The following is a 23,529-nucleotide window of genomic DNA, read 5'->3' on the forward strand; positions in this document are numbered from 1 at the left end:
GATTCCCTCTGTCACTTGCTTAATTTCTTTTCTCCTACCCATTTGAAAATAAGTATTTTTAGCTAGTTTGAGCTTTTTAATTTTTTTGATTTCCAGTTACATGAGGAGTTTGAAAAGTGCCAGAGACAACTGAGAGACCTAGTCCAAAAACTGAAGGAATTACAAACCCAGGTACCTTTGTTTTTACTGTTATTCGGTGTGAATTAAGTTAATATTTGTAACTATATGATTTAAATACATTTAGCAGTAACTGTGAGATTCTACTGCGTACAGTGGCTATAAATGATTATAGAAGGTATCTGCTAGGTCTTTTTTAAGTCCTGACGCCATATTACAAAGAAGACAGTGCCCCAAACTGCCCTGGGCCAGTTGAAGATTGGGAAAACCACAGTCTTGAAGTCAAAAGGATGTTAACAGTTTAAGCTTGAACTTCTTCCAGCCCTCTGAACTGCAAATTAATGAAAGTTTGCTGGCAGGGGTTTACCGGAAGGCAGGTGCAATGAGCTACTGCACATGCCTAAAGGAGGATGTCTGGGTGGGCCCTATGACTCTGGTTCCCTCCTATACTGGGGCGCCTTTAGGGGGTGGGTTACTGAGTAAGCCTCACTTTCTGTGTAGCACCCAGTCAGTGCACCCTCTGATATTTTTTCCCCATTGTACCTGTGTCTGTAATATGGCACTGGTGCAATTTTCATGGACCACACCACCATGTAACCTATGAATTGCTCTCTTGTGATTGTGCTGGCACACATTTTGTTGAATACACATCCCTTATCTGCGCTGTGTTGGTGGTGTTTCTCTATCCTTTGGTGAAGATCTGGAAACACTTATTTTTTGTATCAGTTAAGAGTTTCTGTTTTAAATATTCAACTTTTTTTATCGTAGAACGAAGACACTATTGTTTTCATAACCACTATGTAACATTCACATATTATCACCTATTTTTTTCTTAGCATTCTGAGTACAGTGTGGGGAAAAAACAGCACTTTTTTAAAATCTGTATTGCCCCCACCAAGCTGCTTTTGGCCAGATCAGGATTTATATGCATTTGTTAACTGAAAGCAAACTAACAGTGTGTTAGTCAGTAAGTGTTGGTGAATACTAGGCTTTCTCTTCCTAATATAAAACCACACACCATTTTGAGTATCATCCTGCTTCTTCACAGGTCACAAACGTATCAGTGGACATATAATCACAATATGCATGCCAAAAACAGCTATGGTAGTGGCTGCTTGTCTCAGTGCCAAAGAGCCATGCTGCACTGAAGGATTCAGGAAATGGATTCCAAAAAATGTCTGGTTGGGTCATTCATATTCTCAGCTTGATAGTTGCACAAATGTTGTGCAACTACACATATTATTATTATTTCATCTAACATTCCTCTGCATCCAAGTCGACACCTACGATTCACCACAACAAATTCTTTAGACGTTTGCCTGAAAATCAGCCTTGAATTTCAGCATCATATCCTTTAGCAATATAAGCCCTTCAGTATGCATGGTTCATACAAAAAATAGGAAGACATGAGAGACTAAGGAATGTGGTTTTTAATTAGCAACATTACAGACGTACCTAAATTGTATCAGGAAAATGTTATTCTGCTAGCGATTTTACACTATCCTAGGAGTTTATATCTAAATTTGTTATGTGCGTTGTAACAACAATATTTTCTGCAGTCAATACTATGCCCACGGACTTTGATGAAGTCTCTTGATTCTCTTTCTGAGCTGCATACGTTGGCCAATCACTTGGATGATGGTCGCAGTGCAACAGGGAGGAAAGTTTGGATTTGTTGGTGCTCATTACAGGGATTTGTAGATGTAGTCACTCCCTTGTCAGCTGTAAGATGGGACACTTGGTACATCAAACACACTTAAAAACGTACACTTGTATGTAGAGTCTCTCTGAATAGTATAATGAAGAGTAGATATGCTTTGCCGGAGCCCACTAGATGACAGAGAAACCTGTATTAGCGGTTTTGCTGAGGGAGTTATATCAGGCATTTTCATTAGGGTCGAGTCGTGCACATATTGATGGCAAACAGATCATTGAAACTACGGATATACACACTTCCCTGTACATGTTGTCAACACTTAATATGTTTGTACCTGAGGGCAACAAACCGCTGATTGTGAACGTTTTGCTAAAGTTAAGGAGGTTGAAACCCGACTAATTCAAATGTAGTTTTTGTATTGTAATTTGAGGATATTTGAGTATTACAGTACATTTGTGAATATAATCTCTAGAAGGGATTCAAGTTTTCATTGTTTATTCACTTTGTGATGTCTCCAGATACAGACTTTTTATTGTTTGATCATTTATCCACTGATTGCCTTTGTATATCTCAGAATTCAGGTCTGCAGACTGAGAATCTATGCCTGAAAAAGAACATCTCTGCACTTATCAAAACTGCCAGAGTGGAAATCACTCGTAAAGATGATGAAATCAACAGACTCAACCAAAGGTATTACATTTTGTCACCAACTCGTTGTATCAATTTAACGTTTCTAAAGTTTACAGGGAGAATTACGGAAAACTAGAGACCAGGCACCTGGATTTATTTTACGTTAATACTTTAATAATCACTTGAGAACATAGGTTATTGTGCCCACCACGTCTAACAATAAGATCTTATGCACATCATTGAAGAATCTCAATTGATCAGTTGATACTTAATTATAATAACTCATAAAAGCTGTACCAAGTTTTGAAGTACAGATATTTTATGTCTGTAGAGAATTTAGGCTGCTTATGTTTTCTTTCCCAGGATTTACGCTTGATATTACGGTCTGTTATAACAGTTAATTCTCAAGAATTTTGAAGAAATACTTGTCTGCAGTAACAGATCTGCTGAGGATAAAACGAGGTGCCTTTCATGTCCTTTTGTAATGCACAACATCTCATTTGAGCATGCAGTTTGAGTATTGGAAGCACATTTAGGAACACCGATAGTTTGGGACTTGTTTTATATTTGCAGCAGTCCCAGCCTTTGTTAGCAAGAGATTGGTTTCCTGTAGCTTACTTAAAATTTGTACCGTAATGAACTTGAGTAACCCATAGGTTACAACAAGACTATCAAATATCACAATTTCTGTCCCTCTTTCTAACAGGATGTACAGAAGTGCAACAAGAAGTGACTATGGCACTGGATACCGAAATAAAGTTTGATACTTGACTCTCTCTCATTGCATAGTCCTGCAGGTCTCTCATATTGCATATGTTTTGAATTTGAGAGCAGACTGACTCAACAGGTGTCTCTGCAAATTCCATGGTTACACGTTGAACCAGGTAGTCTTTGATTAGAGGCTCTCTGAATAAAGAAACCTTCACCACTCATCCAACAAGAAGTACATTATGCCCCCAGGGCTCCTGACTACAACAATTCGACTACATGAGGCCAACTATGCAAAAATAAGCTGGGGGAACCAGGGTGATCTCTCCAATCAAAGTAGTAGGGGCGTTTGGCCTCTATTTGAATCAGGTCATCCAACACCTCACCTTGCAGCCCTCTGATGCACCAGCCTTAGGCAACAAAAAGATCGCAACACTTTTATTCACAGATGGCACCCTGATAGCATCCAAACTCTGATGGGCCTCCAATCCTCGCCTAATCGATTTGACGATTTCTGCTCCAAATGGAGGCTTAGAAATAAACACCTCTAAAACCAAGTTCTTGGCCATTAACCCTCACAGGTCATATAGGGGGAACCTTTCCCTCGGAGGGTCTAAATCAGAACAAGTTAACACCTCCGAATACCTAGTAATTAAACAGTCTGACTCAATGTCTTGGAAAACCCATATCAACTCTTCATCATTAAAATTTAGCCAGCTAGTGGGTGTCCTTCTAAGGGAGCACCATACATCAACTACACAATCGATAGCTGCTGCTCTTCAGACTTATAATACGAAGACTGTTATCTCAGCACCTTACGGGGCTGAACTCTGGGGCTTTGAGGATGCAAAGGAGCTTACCCATACTGAGAATGTTTATGAGAAAGCTCACCTCCTTGCTCCTGAGCACCCTGGTTCTTCCTTTGCAATTGGATCTGGCCTGCAAACCACTAGCTGCCATAGTCCGTCTCAGACCGCTGTTGTTTTGGAGGAGAATCATGAGAACTCCCGAACTTTTCTCCTATGCCCACTGCGTTTAGGGAAGTTTGTTCTTAGGACACCTCCAATAAGATCCGGTGGACCCATTCAGTTAATACAGCATTGATTGCCATTGGGATGGGAGACTCATGGAACTCTTCATACATAGGGCCACCACCGGCCAAAGAAAGAGTGAAGTCCTGCTACTGGGAGTGGGTAACCCAGTCTATATCTCACTCGCTCTAATTAGGGCGACTAACTATCGAGTTTCTGGACTTCAAGTCAACCTGGTTGTTAGAACTTTACTTGGACAGCTTTCTTGATCCAACCGATAGGAAGCTCTATATGCAGTTCAGATTCGGTTGCCTCCCTCTCAAAACCTTTACCAGCGGATGGCAGAATAATGCCCCTAATTACATGTCCTCTTTGCCTGCCCTTTCTATGCTCCCCTACAAAGGAAATAGCTCAAGCCAACCTGCAAACGGCTTGGGACCCGAGATCGCGCTGCAGCCATCAGAATTTTAAAATCAGACTCCAGTCTGCCCATTGCCACTGCCATTGCAGTTGCCAAATTTCTCTGAGGAATGTGGCACATCAGAAGAAAATTGACTAAGACTGCCTAACCCATGGATACTCAAAGTACGGCCCGGGGGCCCCATGCGGCCCCCCTGACCTTTACATGCGGCCCCCTGGGCAACAGGAGTAGAGGGCTGCTGTTCACTGGATTCAGCTCTAAAAATAAAAGATCTTTAATAGAGAATCAATTGTTTATTTCGTGGTTAACTGGTGGAAAGGAAGTAACTAGTGAGTCCAGAGCTTCACTTAAGAAACAGGTTCATTTTTAAATACATCTTGTGGCAAAAGTGTAAAAATATAACAGTTGCTTCAAAATTCAAAAAGTGTAATAAGTTAACATGATGACCTTTCAACCTAAGTGTAAGTTATTTTATCATTGCAATGAGAAGTATTAATTTTAAAGTGATAGTTTTCAAACATGAATTCAGAACAATTAATTCTTACCCTACCCTGACAAATATGCCAATAGTGAATTAAAGAGGCAAGTCAGATGTTCTGTGCACGTTTTGAGTGGCCTGGGCTCCTACTGTACATGAACAATATTATAGTTTTTTAAATCAAACACAGGAGCATATTTTTACAGTGTAGATGCTGAAACTTTGCTGTCATGTGATAATGACAAAAAGGAGGGAAAGTGAAAGTAAGCAATTGTCTAGGATCACACAATTTGGAAACATGGGGAAGACGAGATTAATCTCAGGTTTCCTAGTTTCATATTGCTCTAATCAGTCACTAGGTGTATATCCTTCACTTCTACTACCCATACCTAGCAGCCGATCCTTCTAATTCCCTCGCCCAGCCGCCATTCTTCTGGCATCAATGCGGCAATCGGGCCCATCACAGACCAAACTTTAGGGCCCCTGTGAAAATGTTTGTGAGAACCCATGGCCTAACCCTATGTCCCAACAGTCTTACATGTTCATTTCTGCACCATTACTGTATCCTGGAACTGTGTTTTGCCACACTTCTCTTTTATTGTACTGCATTTTGTGCATTATCATGTTTTATTTATTTTTAGCCAAGTTTAATTTGATAAATTTTAAGTTAATTATTTATTGTGGTGCGAAGTGACTTTTATGGCACTGGATGCCGAAATAGTTTGAAACCGGACTCTCTCTTATGGCATAGTCCTGGAGGTCTCTCATATTGCATGTGTTTTAAATTTGAGAGCAGACTGACTGAACAGGTGTCTCCGCTAATTCCATGGTTATAGGCTGAACCATGTAGTCTTCAATTAGAGGCTTTTTCAATAAAGAAACCTTCACCACTTATCCAACAAGAAGTGCATTAGTTTCATGCACTGGTTGGGAAAGGACCTTGGAGTTCCAACGATAGAGGCTCTTATCAGACTAGACAGAGAAGTTTTTTTTCCTCCCTTCCGTCTCCTTCTAGAGACTAAAGACTGAAAAAGTGAGAGCTCCACAGGTTGGCAGTAAATCTGTTGCCTACAGATAATTAGCCTTCTTAGTTCTCAAAGCCCCAATCAAACATTCCTAAGATAAAGCAGATTTTGCATGCCTGTCCTTGCATTCTTAAAGTAATTCGACAGGGAGTGAAAACCTTTTCAGTCGAAAGGACTCACCCACGTTCTGCACCTACATCCGGATAATTGCAAGTGAGTAAAGGAAACTCTGCAAGTTTCTGCTTAAACTAATTGAAAAGCAATGCTCAAGCAAATACATGATGAAGGGTGAGTCTCAGAATGTTCAGAGTTCAAGGAATAATTCATTCATACTTCAGCACACTCTTCTTAATATCCAAGGTCCTAGTTAAAACGTAAACATTATTCTATCAAGGTTACGTGCCTGGGCTGAACCCACGCCTAGCCTGCACCTCTGTTTTCACAAGAGATAAGTCACAAATTTCCATTAACAAGCTTTTACAGCACACAAGCACTTTACAAAAAAGGCACTCTTGAATCATACATAAAATGGAGGAACAATTTAAAAAATGGTTGAATGATGGTTCAATTAGATTTTTTTTTAATTCACATGCGTTTCTAGAGATCTTCCTGGGAAGCCCTTCCATGATTGTCCTGCAGTGCCCATCGTTTGAGCATACAGTAGAATTATGCAAGTCGGACTCTGAAACAGTCACGCACCTCATCAAATGATCGAAAGGTGTTGTAGGGAAGTGGCTATTTTGACATGGTCAACCCCCACACACGTTTTACCTGTTTTCTGGTGCATTTTCGACTGGAAGTGCACTCGGTCCCCGCTAAACAGGTCCCCAGTGCCAGATCACTTTCCCCAAAACTGCAGTCATTTTTCCCAATTGGGAAACCTTTAGCTACCACTATGTCCCTAGTAAAGGGTACCCCTGGTACGCAGGGCATGGGGTAGTAAAGGAAGGCCCCTCAGGGCTGCAGCACGAATCGTCCCACCCTCAGGGACCCTCTCACTAAGTGCACACAGTGCTGCTTTTGCAGGCCTTGTCTCTTGGTGCAGAACTAACATCAAAACACAACATGGCACACAGCCTGTGTTCCCGGTCTCCTTTTACACTACATGCAATATATGTAGGTGACCCCTCTAGCAGACCTTCCAGCCCTAAAGGCAAGGTGCATTATATTACATGTGAGGGCATACCTGCATGAGCAGATGTTCCCCTATGTCTTTGTTGATTCTCAGACATAGTAAGTGAACAGGGAAGGCATTCTAAGTACATGTGCTGGACACTGGTCAGTACGAGTCCCCCAGCTACTTTGCTGAAAATAGGGATGTTTGGTATTAACCATATTTTATTAATAATCCCTCACTGAATTCAGTAATTAATTCATTAATAGGTGCACTTAGAGGGCACCTTAGAGGTGCCCCCTGAAAACCTTCCAACTTTGAGCGTGGGCACTGACTGATCAAAACCAGTACAGCCACCTTCGAGTTCTGGCTCCCTGAGGTGAGAGCCAATGCTCGCCAGGGCTGCTCTGGGCAGAGGTGTGACCTCCTCTCCCTGGTAGGATGGACATTCCAGGGATGGGAGCTTCAAAGGCCTTGCAGCTTTTGTAATGCGACCCAGTTCTCTCCAGATGGTGGAGATGACCAACCTCACTTTATTGACCCCATTTTTGGTGGCTGCTCAGGTAGGAAAATTAGTTAAATTAGAAGGAGTACCCTCTTCATGCCACTACCACACCTAAGGTGGACGAGCTGAAGTGGACACTACTTTTAAAATTCCTCCATCTTGTGTGAAAGGAATTAGGCCAGTAGGGTTAGGGTTATGCCCAGTTCCCAAAGTAAGTAGTCATAAGAATGGTGTAGTCACCCTAAATTTGAGGAGCCCATTGGCTACCACCTGGTACTCCCTGTAATGCCCATAAATTCAGTATTTAGGTGGCACCCCTGAACCCTAGAACTGTAGATTCCTGCCGACCTAAGAAGAGCCAGACACTACAGAGTCACACCAGCAGAGAAGACTACACACCCCCACTGGTCCCAGCCCTACTGGCTCCTCTGCAGCCCTCAAAGAACCTGCGCCCAAAAGACGACTTGTCGTGCAGCCCAGCAACCTCCAAAGCCTAGGGAGGACTGCCTGCTTTCGGTAAAGGCCAAGAACTCCCTGTGACAGTGGACCTGTCCAAAAGAAACCAACTTCGAAGAAGAAGTCTGCCTGAGGAATCACAAATCTGCCACTGGAACCACCCCTGTACCTATCACCCACGGCCCAAGTTCCAGTGGCCCACCAGTCCTGTGAAGGTTCCCCAGCTCTTCTGAAAAAGAGTCCACCGTGGATGGACCCCTGACGGACTCCACATCGACACCTGCAACCTCAATTAGAAGACTCCTCTGACCACGACCTGCCCGATAAGCTGTTTCTGATGCCAAAAGATACCTCACCACCCTGAGCCCCTGGGCCTTGGGTAGCTGGGCCGTCGGTGTCTCTACGACCCCTGACATCTCTTCTTACCTGGGCAGTTGTGGGTTGTCCTCACCGGGCCTCCTGGCCAGCGCCTGCAGCCTGTTTATGAAACTGATCTCCTGCATTGGATAACATTGGACACCTGACTGTGTTGGCACTCTGCACCTGTTTGCCTGTGTGCAGCTGAGTGTGTCCGTTTGGTGCTGCCTTGTGCCCCCCCCCCCTGTACTTAACTCAACTCCCAGAGATTGCCCCCTGAGCCCACTTTCCTCTCCTGTGACCATCACTTCATCAGTTACCCCCTGTCTCTATTTGTTAACATTGGGTGCCCAACGCTGTGTTGACACTTTGCACCCAGCCACCTCTGTACCGCTGAGGGTGTAAGTTGGGTGCTCACCACTCTGCTCTAGACCTGGGTTATCTGGGCCTCCAAAAGGCGACTTTCCTCTTCCTGCGTCTGTAGTGACATAAACAGCAGGGATAGAGGGGTTTTGTCTGTTTGCCCGCTAATAAAATTCACACATTAGTGGACCCTGAATCCAGCAACTGGGGCAAGAGTGGCAGCTTGGTGGAAAATTAACCAACAGTCACATCCCCTGACCTATTCCCCTAACCCCCCCACCTAGCGGTGATAGTGGCAGCTTAGTCCAGAATATAAATGATCCATGTAGCTCACCCAGCTTTTGAGAAACATTCAAGTATACGTTGTCCTGTTTGGTTTGTATAAGCTAAATTCTCAAGTATCTCAAGTTTTTGCTTTGCCACATCATTCCCAGGTCAAGTAGTTCCTCCTCCCTTGCTTTTGCCAGTGTGTTCAATGGCAAGAGGTAGGATTTGGCCCAGTTTGTCCTGTGAAATTGTGTGTTGTGGAATTCCTGCAATTAAACGGAGAAAGCATGGGTTTGGCCTTACCTGGTTGTCAGCATAGAGTGAGGCACAAATGTTGTTACCCACCCTAATCCCCAAGTCACCTAACTCTGAGGAACACATGCCAACAACTCCATCACCAGAGCAAAAAGGAGTAGAGAGAATGGGTAGCTCTGCTGTTAGTATGCACCACCTCCTGATTGTCTGAGGTGACATCACTGGTTTTTACTCTGCCTTGGATGAGTAAATATATTAATCTGATAGAGACATTTAGCCACAGATGACTTAGCTTTGAATTTCCCAGGTGTTAGACTGGATCCGGAAGATCTTAGTGTGAGTAGTACCCCTGTGTGGCGCTAGGTGGCGTTGATCTGCCTCGCTTGGTGTCGTCCACACCAGAAGTGACATTGCAGTCACCTATATAGGTGCCACTTCAACTCACAGACGTCCGTTCTTTTCTTTCTGCGCCAGTTAGCGCTGATCCAGAGAAGAGCTACCTCTGTAATTTTTTTATAGGCTTTTTTCAGTGTTTTGTCCAACTCTTTTTTGAGTTATCTTTTGGTGTGTTGAGGATGTCTTGGAGAAAGACTGGCTTTAAACTGAGTGGCGTCTGTTACTGCACCATGTCAGTTGTAGACCCCCCATTTGGTCTGTTTCTGGTGTCATGAGCGCAACCACAGCTCCAAGCCGTGCTCATACTGCCAGGCCATGGCACCGCAGGCTTTGAGGGAGTGGTCCCTGAAACTGCTAGTGGCCCGGCAGGCGACGCTGAGTTGCACAATTCTTATGGTCTCTGTCCCGATCGAGAGGAAGGTCACAGGACTGCTCCAAGAGTCCCAAGACCTCTTTGTCCCACGCCAAGACCTCTGGACATTCAGGTAAAAAGCAGATGACTTCTCCTTGTCTGTTGGCTGATGCGCCAACAATGGAACATCTGCTTTCCAGGCACGGTTCTGCGGAGCTGTCGTCTGGTTCGACTTTGCTCCTCCCCGCTTTTCTGGAGCTGGGGTAACCCTCGCTCAACTTAAGGACTTTTATGAGCCCATGTGCTGCGTATTTGAGCAGGCCAACCCCTCCAGAGTGCCTTTGGGACCCACAGGTTTAGCAGGTGCCCTATCCGGTTCTGTGCCAGTGGCTTCAGCTCCGATGAGCCTTCATGGATCCGATCACAGGTCTGGTCCTGCACCTGGCCTGCCACCACGACCTTCCATGGCATCGGACCAGACGCAGATGCAGGCCAGGTGCGGTGTCAGCCCCATTTGGATTCCCGTATCAGAAACGAAGCCAGAACGGAGTGTACCCATGCCCATTCTGGCGTCGATTGGACTGTTGTGTCCTAGGTCTGCGCCTGAGCCCTGTTTTGAAGGGATAAGCTTTGAGGGAAGAATGGGAGGCGTCACTGAACCCTTTAGAATACCAGCTAGAAGGCCAGAAATTCATGGACTGCTGTGAGAAACTGGATGATGCCAGTGGACTGGCTACATCTCCAAACAGTGGTTTGGTTTCACCCCCTACCATAAGAGGGAGCATCAAATATTATGGAGGTTAAGAGGACAGCTGAGGTCCCGGACTTCAAACTACCACCGGTGGCAGTCAAGACTAACATCTTGACAGAAGTGCTTCATTCAGGAGCTTCCTCTCCTAACTCCCGCTCCCTTTTAATGTAACACTGACAGATGTCCTATTGGGAACCTAGTCCAAGGCCAGCACAAGGGCTCCAATTAAACAGGACAATTGCCCGCCAACTTCGCATCGCAACTGGGACCCATCTTTCCTCACACAACACCCCACCCCTGAGAGTTTGGTTGTCCAACCCTCAACGTCCCATGGGGCGTTCCCTGCCACTCACCCAGACAGGGAATCCAAGAAGCTGAATACTAAGGCAAGAAGATGTTTTTTTCCACCAGCCTGGCATTGTGTTAGTTAAACACTGCATGTGTATTGGGCTGCTCTTCCCAAACACTGTGGGATACGTTTGCACAGGTGATGCAGCAGGTTCCGGAGGAGGCCCGGGCCATACTCTTCCCAAGCAGTCAAGAACAGGAGAGATGCAGCTAATTTCACCATTAGGTGTGGTTTGCATACCACTGAGCTACTGGACAGAGGTGTTTCCTCAACAGTAGTGCTTTAATGGTATGCCTGGCTCAGAAAATCTGGATTTCGGTGGATGTCCTGGCCAACCTCATTGACGTGCCTGTAGGATAGTCACTCTTTTAGGCATGGTTACCCTTACTTTTTGCCTACTGGTGTGTTAATAATGTTTTCACTGGGATCCTGCTAACCAGGACCCCAGTGATTGTGCTCTCGCCTCTAAATTTGGTTCTTTTGGTACCCTTTACACCCCACAATTGGCATACTGGTGTACCCCTGTAAGCCGCTAGTATTTGGTACCTGGGGCATCAGTACACCAGGGGTCCCCCATGGACTGCAGCATGTATTATGCCACCCATGGGAGCCCATGCAGTCTGTCTGCAGGCCTGCCATTGCAGCCTGTGTGAAAAGATGCATGCACCCTTTCACTGCTGGACTCTGCACCAGGTCACTGTCAGTCACCCCTGTGGTAGGCCCCCCTAGCCTAGAGGGCAGGGAGCAGGTTCCTGTGTGTGAGGTGCCCTACAAACTCCAGTTCCAATACTCTGAACTTAGTAAGTGCGGGAAAGCCATTTTACTCGTGTCCAGCTACATAATGGTAACTCCGAACCTAGGCATGTTTGGTATCAAACATGTAATCATGCCCCAGTGCTAATGCCAGTATTGGTGGCATGATTCCATGCACTCTAGGGATTCCTTAGAGGACCCCTCAGTATTGCTCCTACCAGTCTTCAAGGGTTTGCGTGCAGTCAACGATGCTGCAGCCACTCAGTCATGTTTCTGCCATCCTGCTGCTTGACCAGCTCAAGCAGGGGTAAGCAGATCAAAGTGGTTCCTGTGGGAGAGGAGGGCAACACCCTCTTTCTTGGAAATTGGTGTTTAAAGGCTGGGATGGGGTAGCCTCCCCACGCCACCAGCTTGCTTTGAAGGGCATATTTGGTGCCCTCCTTGCATAATCTGGTTTGTACCAGTCCCCCTGGTCACTGCACTGGAGCGAAACCACACAAAGGAAACATCACCACCCCAGGGGTGGTGCCCAGAGCTTTCTCCAAGTGGCCACTTGATTCTGCCATCTTGGAAACAAGGTGTGCAGAGGCTCCTACGAGCATCTGGTTGGCCAGGACAAGTGTCTGACATCAATGACCCCTTCTCACCCTGCAGAGTGACCAATCCCCCTGTTAGGGCTATTTAGGGACTCCCTTGCTGGTGGGTCCTCAGATTTGGCATGCAAGACTCCACCAGGACTCCTCTGCATTGTCCTTTTCTGCGCCTGGCCACCGGAACCGCTGCTGGACTTCACAGGAACCAAACAAACCTGCAACTCCTGAGACGATCTCAACTTGCAACATTGTTTTGTCGGCTCCTTCCAGTAATTGCAACATTTCCACAGCTGTGCAGTCTCTGGGGTTGGCAAGACTTCAGCTGCACCATAGAAGCCAGAAGGAATCTCCCTTGGAGTGAACAAGTCGCTCCCCTGCATCCGCAGCCACCTAAGACAATAACGTCCGGCTGCTGGGATCTGCTCTCCACAGGAACTGCATGGATGCTCCATCACAGGTGGTGGTCTTCTTGGTCCTTTGTGCCCTCTGTCCAACTTGGGAGACGGTGAACCCTTGCCTCTCCTTGCAGGACAGTACCCATGTGCACCGTGACTTTTTCAGCAACCAAAGCTTGTTGTCTTCTGCTCCAAGGGATCTTCAGGCTCGAAGTAGCACCTTCTTACTCCAGTATTGGAACTTTCATAGATTCACATGCTTGAATCATTCCCTGTCGTCGAGATGGGAGTCCCGGTACAATTTTCACAAGCAATGTTAAAACATATTGAAGAGAAAAAGGCCCTAGGCCTCTTCAATTTCATAGTCTATCAGAGTCATTTTGTGAAAAGGACCAAACCTGATCCTCCACCAATCAGGCGACAGCACCCTTCAGAACCTCCTGAGAGAAGCTTTAGCACCTTAGATTTTCTACCGCACGTCGTGCTAGGGAGTGTCCTTAGAGCTCTGCTCTGTCTTCACACCTTTATTCAGCTCTGACAAGGAAAAGAAGAGTCTCTTCAGAGACTGCAAGACTTGTGGGAAGAAAAGACTTCATTCTGAAGACCCTCATCAAGAGGATCCAGTTTCTGGTTCTGAGAGTGAGGAATCATCAACAAGATCACGCTCTAGATCTCCCTCACAAATCTCAAGAAAAGCCCTCAAAAAGACTGCTTCAGGGTCTTATAAGGGTCGCAGCCCATCTTCGTCCCCAACTAAACTCGAGTAAAGAGGGGAAAAGACATTCTTCCAGTTCTGAGAGGCACAGGAAATCTTCATCTGTTCCACCATCTGTGCCTTTCAAAAAGCCATCCTCTGTGACTGGAAAAAAGGCCTCGTCAACGGATTCCCCGTCGACGGCACCGTCGGTGGGCGCATTGCCGACGACAACAGCTACTTCGGGATTTCCATCGTCAACGGCTCCGTCGGCGACATCATTGACGAGAACAAGTACACCACCGTCGACGAGAACTGCAACGACGACTTCAGCGTCGACGCCCGTCTACACCACGTCATCGTCGACGGTAGTCTCGTCGGCGAAGCTTTCTGCTATTAAAATAACTGTGCGTCCAGCGTCGACGGCACCGTCCATGACAAAGTCGATTTACACGTCGTCGACGAGGGAAAAACATCAAAAAAGAGGAGAAAAGTTAACTCCAACCCACACATCACCTAGTAAGGTATCCTCCCTGGTGCCAGTACATCTTTTGGAGTGAGATGAAGATTCAAATGAAGACGGGCCTTTTGGAATAGCCCACAGCCCTTCTGAATTGAATGTAAAATACCAGGAAGAGGAGGAATATGAGGAAGCTTATGATCCCCAGGCTTACTCTGAGCATCAGCAGTATCAGCAGGGAGCGTATATTCCTTCCGACCTGCTTACTGGCCTTAGAGCGATGTTAGTGGATTACAACAGAAGGTTTCCTCCACAAGGAGAACAGCCTCCTCCATCGCCTATTTCTGGTGTTTCTACTCCACATCAAAGACCAACGTCTTTGCATCTCCGAGATGTGGCCACTCTGGACATGACAATTCCCCAAGACACCGACATCTCAGAAGGAGATCAGGAAGAAGGAGACCTCATAGACACTCACTCAGAGTGGGACGAGTACATTATTCCTGCTCCATCTTCTCCTTCTCATTCGAAGGTGGAATCCCCACCTGAAGACATTGTGAAAACCTCCAATCTCCTAGAGAGGGCAGCCAAGCGTTTTGCTTTACCGCTACCTATGAAGCAAACAGACTGTTTTTGTCTATGGCCAGCCTTGTGCTCGATACGACAGACCGCTTTGGGCGGATATTGCACCTTTTATTAATCAACTGCCAGAAGACGCAAAATCGGAGGCAAATAAGATTGTACAAGAAGGTCAACGCACGTCTGCAGAGCTTATAGACTGTGCAATGGATATAGCGACCACTGCTTTCAGACAGCTTGCAGGTGCTGCTGTATTAAGAAGACAGGGCTGGCTTAAAGCCACCTCATTTCGCCCAGAAGTCCAGAATAAAATCCTAGACTTACCCTTTGATGGCCAAGCGCTATTTGGGAAACATGTGGATGAAGCCCTACAGTCAATCAAAACGGACACGGCAAGGTCATTAGGGACCCTGCAATATCGGAGATCGTCCTTAGATCCTAGGGGGCGAGGCCAACCCTCTTACAGAGGGGGATATCAACAACAGAGATATTCTTCCTGTCCATTATCTTGACAACAATATCGTCCATACTACTCCCAAAGGCAACCGACTCAACCAGCCTATAGTAGACCGGCAGGCCGTGGACGTTCAACCCGCCCGGCCAAAGATTCAGCTCGTAGAACCTGATGTTTTCGAGGCGCCGGCTACGCTCAGTCCTCCTCCTGTCACCCTGGGCGGGAGAATTTCCTTATTCCTCAGTCAATGGCAAACCATTACGTCAGACAAGTGGGTCCTACAATTAGTGGAACGGGGCCATACTTAAGAATGTATCCAGATACCTCCCTCCAACCCTCCCCGCAGGACTCCTTCAAGATATCCTCAGCAACTCAAAGAAGAAGTCGACAAGCTACTTCTCAAGGGAGCTATAGAGAAGGTGCCTCGGGCTCAACGAGGAACAGGATTTTATTCCAGGTTCTTCATCATTCGAAGAAAGTAGAAGGATTGGAGGTGGATCTTCGATTTAAGGCAACTAAATGTATACCTAAAAAAGCAATAGTTTTGAATGATCAGCCTGCAAGACGTCCTTCTGCGTCTCAATCAAAGATATTTTATGTCATCACTAGACCTCAAAGACGCATACTTCCACATACCCATCCACCCTGCCCACAGAAAGTATGAGATTCACCGTAGCCGGGAGCCATTATCAATATCGCGTCCTTCCCTTCGGACTCAAATCAGCCCCAAGAATATTTACCAAATGCCTAGCACCAGTCGCAGCCTTTCTCAGGAGAAGAAAGCACCAGGTTTTTCCATACTTAGACGACTGGTTAATAAAGGCAAAGACTTACACAGGAGCATACAAGTCAACAAGAAAGTGCATTTCCTTACTGACCAATCTCAGATTCACAATCAACTGGGAGAAGTCCAACCCTCTACCAGTATGCAGTATTACTTTTCTGGGAGCAAAACTAAACACGGAATCCGGCATGGCATGTCCCATGTTAGAGAGACAACAAAGATTACTAACCCTAGGGAGTTCCATACAGAGAAGACGAAAGTTTACTGTCCGTCTCTTTAAATCACTGTTGGGCATGATGTCTTCATGCATACCTCTGATCCCTCTGTGTCGGCTAAAGATGCGCCCCTTGCAGGAGCAGCTAAACCGGCAATGGCTCCAAGTATCAGGCACTTTCGAAGACCAGATACAAATAACTCCGATAATGATCAAAACTCTCAAATGGTGGTCTCAAAAGCATCATCTGTCAATCGGCCTCTCGTTTCTTCAACAGCCAGCCCCGTGGACCATAACAACAGATGCCTCACTGGAAGGCTGGGGCGCAGTATTACAGGACCTGAAAATAAGTGGCAAATGGCCAATCCATCTGACATCAATGCATATCAATTGGCTAGAACTCAGGGCAGTGCACCTCGGCTTACAAGCGTTTCTCCCAAGAATATCAGGATCACGAGTGGTGATAAGAACGGACAACACCACTACGATGCACTATCTCAACAAACAAGGCGGTACAAGATCTCTCACCCTCTCCAGGGAATCCCAAGCGATCTGGAACTGGGCCTCGCAGCAAGGCATCACACTATCAGCGGTAAACTTGCCGGGAATGAACAACAAGGCAGCATATGCACTCAGCAGGCAGAAATCGGACTGCCACGAGTGGGAGCTAGACCAGACAGTACTGAACCAGATTTTTTCCCAGTGGGGAACACCAACAGTGGATCTGTTTGCGAAGAAGGACAACGCCAAATGCCAGTTCTTCGCAAGTTGGCATCACCAAAAGGGATCTTGGGGGAATGCGTTTTCGTTAGTCTGGTCAGACATCTTTGCTTACGCCTTTCCTCCCATTCCGTTGATCCCAAGGGTCCTCACGAAGATGAAAACAGAACTGTGCACTCTCATACTGATAGCCCCGTACTGGCCGCGCCAACATTGGTTCACGGAGCTCCTCATTCTGTCAGTCAAACCTCATATTCCACTGGAGCCGTTACCTCATTTACTAACAATGAACAACGGCCAAGTTTGGCACCCCGATCCGCAGTCAATGCGGCTATCAGCATGGCTCTTCGAATTTCAGCATGTATCTTCACAGGTATATCTGTATATATATTAGAGATAAGTAGATAGATAGATTTATATATATATATATAGAGACATATGTCAGTATACTTATATACTTCATCAATTTATGCATGATGATAAGGTTTTCTGGTTCAAGATATTTTGTTTATTAAAGATGTTGTCATTTTACAATGTGCATAGTTATTGCTTTCTACTCTTATTCAAGCATGTGAATCTATGAAAGTTCCAATACTGGAGTAAGAAAATAAGTTACTTACCTGTAACTGTAGTTCTCCAGTATTGGAATCTTTCATAGATTCACATGCGACCCACCCGCCTCCCCGGAGAAGCTCACTTAACCTCTTTCTTTCTATTTATACATATATTCAACATAATATAAGCACTTGTGCTTGGAAAATCTGAAGTGCTAGAGCTTCTCTCAGGAGGTTCTGAAGGGTGCTGTCGCCTAATTGGTGGAGGATCAGGTTTGGTCCTTTTCACAAAATGACTCTGATAGACTATGAAATTGAAGAGGCCTAGGGCCTTTTTCTCTTCAATATGTTTTAACATTGCTTGTGAAAATTGTACCGGGACTCCCATCTCGACGATGGGGAATGATTCAAGCATGTGAATCTATGAAAGATTCCAATACTGGAGAACTACAGTTACAGGTAAGTAACTTATTTTCTTCCAGCACTTCATCCTTGCAAGGCCAGTCTCTCCTCTGCTGCTCCAGTGACGCAGGACTCCTGTCCAGTTGTGCTGACTGGGCCTCACAGCAACTTACTGTGTTTGCTGCCAGAGTGTTGCCCGTGGGGTCTACGACTTTTCTGCTGGCTCTTCTGACTGCTGAAGGTCAGGTCAGACTCCTCTCCAGGGGTTGAGTCCGCTGGACCTTGCTGGTTCTCTACTTCTCCGCAAATCCTCTTCTGCGCAGATTTGAATTTACCAAGCCTTGTTGGTGGTCCTCCTGACAACTGACCCGACTTTGACCTGGCGACTGGCGTGGTACATCACCTGCATGACTCCAAGGTCCTCTCTGCAGCTCTGGGGCTACACAACTGATCTTCATCTTCCCTTGTCGACCTGGATATTCATCCACAGAAGGGTGGATAGAGGCTCCTGCCCCACGTGGACACGCCTGTGTGGACTGGACTCTGTCCCCTTCTCTTGCAGGTCCTCTTCATTTTGAATCCACAGTTGGGCGCCACTGGACTGGTCCTGGTCTTGCAATCTTCCTTTTCCAAGTCCCCTTGTTAGTGTTTGGGAAGACCAAGTAACTTACCTCTGCTCTCCTGGTCCCCCGGGGTCACGCTAGGGACTTAGAGTCCCGAGTTCTCCCAGCTCCATTCTAACTATTCCCCATTCTTTTGCCAGGGACATAACTTCACATTCTACTATTTTAGTATATGGTTTGTGTCCCCTGATACCCCCCCCAACCATCCTACTCCTCCCTCCCCCTCCTCCTCCAGCCCGTATAGGTCCCTAGCTATTGTCTGCTATTCCTTGTCAATGTTTGTTGTTTTTCAGTGCTAATTCCTAATATTTACTGTGTGTATATATAGTATGTACTTATCTAGAGTTGGGGGGCTGCCTAGCAGTAATTTAGATCAGTGTTACTGTAATAAAGTACCTTTATTTTTGCAACACAGTGTTCTTTCATGTGTGGTAAGTTTCTGTGGTATTGCAAGTGTTTCACGTTCCTCAGAGAAGTCTTGGCTGCTCACCACAGCTACCACTAGAGAGCTCTGGCTTCCTAGACCCTGTCCCACTAACTAGGGGTTGCTTGGACCTGGTATAAAGTGCAAACACCGTAGGTGTCCACCACACATCGGGCCAGCTTCCTATAATTGGCCTTTGGTGGTACCTGTCTCTTCAGAGAGAACACAGACTCTGCGCTGCATCGCTTTCAGGACTCTCAGGTTATGGCCAAGTCCTTAGGCCTCTCAGTGCCCCACGTATCCAATCTGCCTTTAGTCCTTTTAGTGGCTACGGAAGGGGCATTCCACCATACCAACCCTTTTGCCAGCCACCGTCCTGGGCAGGCTTTCCACGCTATGTGGGGGCGAGGACGCAGTGCATACCAGCCCCATTGATCAGGTAGGCAGAGGTCTTCCAGAACTACTAACACCCTGGCAGCTGCAGTCTCCAAACGCTCCTAACCTTGCCCTGCAAGATCTTGGGCGTCCAGTGGGTAAAAGACTGAAAATTGTTCCTAACTAACATATAGGAAAGTTTCCCCTCTGTTAAGGGCACAGAGGTGAGGATTATGCTGATCTTCCTTCACTTTACTTTTACAGCAGCCATTTCATTAACTGATTGGACACAGTGCAGTTTCGGACTTATCCTCTCATGCACAAGTCAAGGATATTCAGGCTATGTTACCGATGTTTCAGCCTCTATCCTGTATTTCACTGAGAATGACTGAGGCTGCTGGGCTCTGCATCCTGAAAGTGACACATTACAGATGGCATATGCAGGCTCTGCAGTGGGACCTGAAGTTCCAGTGGGGGCAGCATCAGCAGAATCTCTCTTACATGGTCCAGATCTCTGAGGGAATTTCTCAAGACCTCTGGTGGTGGTTAGCAAACTGCGATTGGGTCAGACAAACCTCTCTCTCTCTTCTCCAGCCACATCTCAAAGTAGTGACAAATGCATCACGTCTGGGATCGGGTGGCTATCTGGTAGAGGTCAAGATAAGAGGACTCTGATCTCCAGTGTTGGTCAAGTAAACACAGGAGGTTGTTCCTGCGTCTGGTCATGTGGGGAGTGTGGAGCGATGACTGCCTTGGAGATTGCTGTGGAGTGAGTAGCAGGGAAGGACTCCCCCGCAGCCGGTAACCTACCCCGTAGGTGGAGCAGCATGAATAGTTTGCAGCCGCCCAACTAATGAGGAACTACAGGCCCAGTACGGTTTGCCTGCTTGTGCCCCCCCCCCCCTTCAGTGACAAAAAGTGTTTTAGGAACAAGAAGGTGGGTGAGGCTGCTCAGACTTGTGGAAATGAGAAATAGGAAGGGGGGGAAGCAGTGAGATCGGCTCCTAACAAGAGGCTTAAAGGAATTGAATGAAAAGGAGCGCAAAGCGAACTCAAAAGGAACTCAGAGGAACTTGAAAGGAGTTTAAGAAAGGGGAGGCTCTGGGAATTCCCCATATGCGTGCTCATGCCCTGCTCATCGTGGCACTACTTGAGAAAAGCTAAACGGAGGAAGGAGGGCTGAGGCGGCGCAGATGACTGTGTAATGGTGGTTTCAGCAGGCCTGTGCTGGTATGAGGACTGGGAAAGCCCAGAGGTCCAGTGGTGTTCCAAAAAAGGAGGAAAAAGATGGCATCCAACTTAGTCAATCCAATCTCCCCAGATTTGATCTTACCGCTAACCCCATCCATCCCTCCTATGTCACAGACTGCAACAGTATTTCACAAGGGACTGCAGTCAAAGGACCAGGAGGTTCAACTCTAATTCTGGATCAGCCAAAAATCGCTTGTAAATTTAGCTTTCTAAAGGATGCAGGGACAGCCATTTTTTTTTTTTTTGCTAACTCTAATGTTAAAGGGCTGCCAGTCCCTCCAGATCCTATTGTGATTATTGGCAAAAAAAAGTCCTGCCCCCTGTTAGGATGGCAGGGTAGTTGGACTGCCACCCACTTCTCCAAATAAGCCCTCCCCCTCAGACAGCAGGTCCATCACAGGGTGCAAGGTGAGACTGACACCCCTCATTTAAGTACCTCTTTGAATACTGGGCTGGCAAGGCACCTTGAGCAACTTGAACTGGAACAGAGGAATTTGGAGCATAACTCCTTGATTGAGGGAAACCTAACACTGCCTTCCTTCATCTAGCCCGTAGGAGGCGAAGATTTATCACAGCTTATTTCTCAAATTGAAGAGAAAAATAAACGGGCCATGTTAGAAATTGAGTCTCCAGTTGGCAGTCGGTTTGCACCCTGTCCAAGTAGGGACCCTCACTCTAGTCAGGATAAGGGAGATACACGCTCAGATAACCCCTGTTCACCCCCTTGGTAGCTTGGCACGAGCAGTCAGGCTTATTTCAGAAGCAATGTGTAAAGAATTTGCACATAACACACATTAATAAGTGAAAACACTACAAAAGGACACCACACCAGTTTTAGAAAAATAGCCAATATTTATCTATATAAAACAAGACCAATTATGATAAAAATCCAACATACAGTAATAAAAATATGAATGCTGCAAGATGTACTTATCAATACAGTTCCTTGAAGTCGATAACTCCACCTGGGGCTATCACGGAGTCATGAACAACAAAACCAAAAGTTCAGGCTTGTCTCTGCGTCGCGGGCCAACTGCAGTGTTGGGAAGACCCACAAACAGTACCTTGGATTCGCAGGGTGGCGTGACCCTCGCGGTGAGCTCCGGAGAGCGGAGTCGGTGCAGGAGTCGTCGGGCCCTTGAAGTCATGCACCTCGGGGATCTAACTCCGGGCTGATGAAATCAGGTACGCTGGCGGGGATGGCGTCGGGGCTGCGGTGCGAAGTGGGACAATGCGACTTGTGGTGCCCACAGGTCACGGTGCAGGCAACGGCTCGGTGACGGCATCCAGCGGCGTCGGTGAGACCAGGGCTGCGGTGTGAAGCGGGGTTGTGCAATGTACGGTGTCCACAGGTCGCGGTGCAGGCAGCGGCGGCATTGTTGCGGAAGCAATGTCGTCGGTAGGCCCAAGCCAGCGGTGCGGGATAGAACGATGCTTTGTGACCCTCACAAGGGATGTGTGCAGGTCACGGTGCAGGCAAGGATGCCTGGTGACGACACTGGAGCCGATGGTGCTGGCGTCGGGGGCGGGGCGGTGCTTTGCGCTCCTCACGAGTGGTGTCCACAGGCCACGGTGCAGGCAGCGGCGCCGGTGTCAGCAGGAGCGACGTCGTCGGGGATGCCCAGGCTGCGGTGTGAGCAGGTGATGCCGGAGTGCGGGGCCCTCAGGTCGCGGTGTGAGCAGCGGCTCGATGAAGTAGTCCGATGACGGCGTCGGTGAGACCAGGGTCGCGGTGCGAAGCGGGGCAATGAGACTCCGTGCGGCGTTGTCAGGTCAGGCCAGTGGTGTCGTTGGTGGCGTCGCAGTGGTTTCTCCTCTTGAACAGCAAAAAACACACAGTTCCCAGTGCTGCAGGTCGAGGAAACTGAAGTCTTTGGTGTCCGTGAGGCTTCCAACAGGAGGCAAGCTCTACTCCAAGCCCTTGGAGAACTCTCAAGCAAGACACACAGCAAAGTTCACCCTTTGCACTCTTTTAAGGCAGAAGCAGCAACTGTAGGCCAGTCCTGCAAAGCAACACAGCAAAGGGACAGTACTCCTCCTCCAGCTCTTCAGCTTTTCTCCTTGGCAGAGGTTCCTCTTGATTCCAGAAAGATTCTAAAAGCCTGGGGTGTTGGGTCTGCTTCTAATACCCAGTTCTGCCTTTGAAGTTTGCAAACTTCAAAGCAAAGTCTCAAGTGCTTGCAAGATCCTTCCTTGTCCAGGCTAGGCCCCAGACACTCACCAGGGGGGCGGAGATGGCATTGTGTGAGGTCAGGCACAGTCCTTTCAGGTGTGAGTGACCACTCCTCCCTTCCCCTCCAGCACAGATGGCTAATCAAGATATGGAGGCTACACCCCAGCCCCCATTGTGTCACTGTCTAGAGGAGAGGTGTGAACAGCCCAACTGTCAAACTGACTGTAAATAAATGGCTCCCTGTTGCAGTTACCCCCCACTTTTTGCCTGATACTGATGCTGACTTGACTGAGAAGTGTGCTGGGACCCTGCTAACCAGGCCCCAGCACCAGTGTTCTTTCACCTAAAATGTACCATTGTCTCCACAATTGGCACAACCCTGGCACCCAGGTAAGTCCCTTGTAACTGGTACCCCTGGTACAAGGGCCCTGATGCCAGGGAAGGTCTCTAAGGGCTGCAGCATGTCTTATGCCACCCTAGGGACCCCTCACTCAGCACAGACACACTGCTTGCCAGCTTGTGTGTGCTGGTGGGGAGAAAATGACTAAGTCGACATGGCACTCCCCTCAGGGTGCCATGCCAACCTCACACTGCCTATGGCATAGATAAGTCACCCCTCTAGCAGGCCTTACAGCCCTAAGGCAGGGTGCACTGTACCACAGGTGAGGGCATAGGTGCATGAGCACTATGCCCCTACAGTGTCTAAGCAAAACATTAGACATTGTAAGTGCAGGGTAGCCATAAGAGTATATGGTCTGGGAGTGTAAGGAAATGCCTCCTTGGCATGGTTGCCCCCTGACTTTTTGCCTTTGCTGATGCTATGTTTACAATTGAAAGTGTGCTGAGGCC

At 47.1% G+C, this 23,529-nt stretch overlaps 1 protein-coding gene across 3 annotated transcripts in view; it reads left to right on the top strand.

Moving 5' to 3' along the window:
- The window catches only part of CASP8AP2 (caspase 8 associated protein 2), a 248,152-nt gene that overhangs the window by 90,087 nt on the left and 134,536 nt on the right, over nt 1–23,529 (top strand). For all 3 annotated transcript variants that reach the window (XM_069235500.1, XM_069235501.1, XM_069235502.1), the window contains 2 exons: nt 97–171; nt 2,349–2,464. In XM_069235500.1, coding sequence (XP_069091601.1) covers nt 97–171; nt 2,349–2,464 — 191 coding nt within the window. The remainder of the gene's footprint in view (nt 1–96; nt 172–2,348; nt 2,465–23,529) is intronic.

This window comes from Pleurodeles waltl, chromosome 5 (genome assembly GCF_031143425.1).
Source record: "Pleurodeles waltl isolate 20211129_DDA chromosome 5, aPleWal1.hap1.20221129, whole genome shotgun sequence".
In the NCBI taxonomy this organism is placed as follows: Eukaryota; Metazoa; Chordata; class Amphibia; order Caudata; family Salamandridae; genus Pleurodeles; species Pleurodeles waltl.